This window comes from Manis pentadactyla, chromosome 10, assembly GCF_030020395.1.
Source record: "Manis pentadactyla isolate mManPen7 chromosome 10, mManPen7.hap1, whole genome shotgun sequence".
Classification (NCBI taxonomy): Eukaryota; Metazoa; Chordata; class Mammalia; order Pholidota; family Manidae; genus Manis; species Manis pentadactyla.
The window spans coordinates 48,086,823-48,090,153 of record NC_080028.1 but is presented as its reverse complement, the minus strand read 5'-3'; the positions used below and the strand labels follow the sequence as shown (position 1 = coordinate 48,090,153).

Below are 3,331 nucleotides of genomic sequence, written 5' to 3'. Positions count from 1 at the left end.
TTTCAAACAATAAGGCTTCTCTCTCACTGATCAACTTTACATTTCCCTGTATGGCCCTGGAAGATGACTGGTTAGCCAGAGACGGGTAAGATTCCTCAAGGGAGGAACAACCTAAGACAGGCACAGTCGCAGGGGGGCCATCAGGTGAGAAAACGGGGATCAACAGAGGTGAGGCTTAGAACCTCCTGCCCCCATTCTGAGAGAAATCTTCTGCATACATGGATGTTTTATTGCCCGTGTCTAGCTTGGATTAACACATAGTCTACAAGCACACACCTGATCATCTACATGTGCTCTCTTACAACACTAAACTATGTTTTCTACCTTTATCTTGTATCACCTACCACTTCAGCATTTTATTAAAAACAATAATAAAAAAGAGAGAAATGTGGTATCCACATATAAATCAAGTACAAAATTCAAATGAATATTCATATTTGAACTGACTCTTTAGATTTCATAATGCATAAGTAAACCTGAAAGTTTCTGTGATGACTGCCCTTGTACTGATCACCATGTAACTTAATCACTATGAAAGAATTTGTTCTCCATGTAAGAACTTGCTCATTATGCTTCAGAAAATGGGTGACTGATGAAAATTAGGCTTGGGGTGGATTAATGATTGTGCATTGAGCATTGACTCCCCTGTACAGAATTTTATTGTTGTTAACAACCATTTGATCAATAAATATGAGAGATGCCCTCACACACACACAAAAAAAGTGCACACTTCCAATTGTAAATTAAATAAGTAACCAGGATGTAATGTATAGCATAAGGAATATAGTCAAAATATTGTAACAACTTGGTATGGTGATAGCTGGTACCTAGAATTATCATGTATATAAATGTTGAATCACTGTGTTGTACACCTGAAACTAATGTAATACTGTGTGTCAACAACCGTTCAATAAAAATTAATTATCTACACATAAAAAATTTACAAAATTATCCTCTAATAATTCTTTTAAAGTATGAGTTCTCTTAGAAAAATAAAACATTTAAAAATGACAAAGTTCAATAAACCCAAGAATTTTAAAGAACATAACTTTGACAAAATATATGTACATTTACTTGTTATTTCGTAAATACATCTCTCCAGAAAATTTATATTCCATAATACAACCAAAACCCTCATTTTGCTCTAATACTATTTTAGAGAAAATGCATTTTGCAATTTTATGTTTCTAATATAGAAAGGTTTCTCTTTTGACGAGAAAGTTAAAGTGAGAAAGAACAGAATGGAAAGAGTTTCTTAACTCAGGTGAACTTAATTGATCCAAATAATTAAAAATTAGATTTTATTTCTTTAACTAGAAGAGTCAAAATAATTTTCTTCAGTATTCTCTTTATATTTTCATGTTATTAGATCAATAAATAGTATTAATTATCTATAGTAGGAAATATCTTTCTAAATACATGTCTGAAGGCTTCTTTAACTTGCTGGTTTCTCAGGGTATAAAAGAAAGGGTTCAACAAAGGAGCAACTGAAGTATTGAGCAAAGCTACTCCTTTGCTTAAAATGGCTCTTTTGTTTGCTGATGGCTTTATGTACATGAATATGCAACTACCATAAGTGATGGATACAACAATCACGTGAGAAGTGAAGGTAGAAAAGGCTTTCTTCTGCTGCTGAGCTGAAGGGAATTTTAGGATTGTCTTGATGATGTAAGAGTAAGAAAGGATGACTAATAACAACGTGACAATGAGGATCATTGCATCCAAGAAAAATACAATCATTTCTAGTAAATGTGTGTCTGAGCAAGAAAGTTGCAGGACAGGAGAAATGTCACAAATGAAGTGATCAATGATATTTGAAGCACAGAAATCCAGGTTAAGAACCCAAATCAATAGAGGGAAAATAATCAGGAATCCGGTTACCCAAGAAGTGAGTACAAGCTGATGACAAACCGTACTGCTCATGGTGGCTGCGTAATGCAAAGGTTTGCAGATGGCAACATAGCGGTCATAGGACATAGCTGCCAGAAGGAAAAATTCTGTAGCCCCCAAGAAAAGGTAAAAAAATAACTGAGATATACAATCATTATAGGAAATGGTCTTTTGCCTGGTAACAATGGTGATCAGGAATCTGGGGATGCAGACAGTTGTGAATGACATTTCCAAGAAAGAGAAATTCTGGAGGAAGAAATACATTGGGGTCCTGAGGTGGGAATCCAGTAGAGTGAGGGCGATGATGGTTAAGTTTCCTATCATGCTCATCATGTAATTTACAAGGAGAAATACAAAGACTACAATCTGTAACTGAGCATTATCTGTCAGTCCCAAAAGGATAAACTCCATCTTCCTTGTAAGATTCTTCATTTCTCTTTGGTGATTTCAAACCAATTCTAGAAATAGTAAGATACAAAAATAAGAAACTACATGAGCAGCTTTATGTCCAGGAAATGATATATATAAAAGGACCGAAATTCACTAACACACCCATTTACAAGGTAATGCTTCATGATGTTGAAGATACGATCTAATATGTGCAAAAGACAGTATTGAATAAGAACACCACAGAAGTCAACTCAGTTTTAGAAATTGACATGCAAACTCTTTAAAGTTATTTTTCAACCTTACTTGCAAACTTCCAGTCATTGTAACTAGTTCCAAATTTGTCCATTTGTTAAATAAATTAGATGCAATCTTGGTTCAGGTTTCAATAATGATTCATTCTTTTTTAATTATTAACTTCATCAAAATAAAATTGTTCCAGTGTAATGAACAAGACCTACAGTTAAATTCAGAAACTTCAAATTTCATGTTAATGTGACATTAATTTAAAGCCTCTTCAAACTTCTTTATAACATGACTGTTAAAGACATAAAAAAGGAAAAAGAAAAAAAGAGTGTAAGCATGTAATACCATGACAAAATAAGTACTAATTGAATATAGGAAAAATTGAAACAATGTATAGCAGACATAAGCACATTACAAAAAATTAATAATATCTATTAAGATGTTAACATTTTGACACATGGAACCAAGACTGTAAGAATAAGAGAGAACACAGAAAATGAATTATATCTCTTCACAATCTTCACCTGTTACAAGTATGTAGAATCTAAATCTGCTTTCCATGTGTAGATGTGTGAGAGTGAAAAATCCCTGTTTTATTGTCACATTGTCCATGTCCTCACATTTGCAGCAAGCACTCATACACCTCTTCTGTGACTTTAAATCTAAGGAAGTATTGGTGCCAGAAGTGTGCAGTGATTTACATGAGACCACTGCATTCATACAGTGTTTTATGTTCACATTGGAAGTTTTCACAATCTCAGATGGCCAATGATGAAAACATAGTGGAAAACAGAGCAGAAGTGTAACA

General features: G+C 33.7%; 1 protein-coding gene across 1 annotated transcript; it reads right to left on the bottom strand.

Annotated features, from left to right (window-relative positions):
• Positions 1 to 1,383: 1,383 nt before the first annotated feature.
• On the bottom strand, positions 1,384 to 2,325 carry LOC118917493 (olfactory receptor 6C70-like). Its single transcript, XM_036895411.2, has one exon. It carries the CDS (start codon positions 2,320 to 2,322, stop codon positions 1,384 to 1,386), a length of 939 nt encoding a protein of 312 aa, XP_036751306.2. The 5' UTR covers positions 2,323 to 2,325.
• Between the last annotated feature and the right edge of the window lie 1,006 nt (positions 2,326 to 3,331).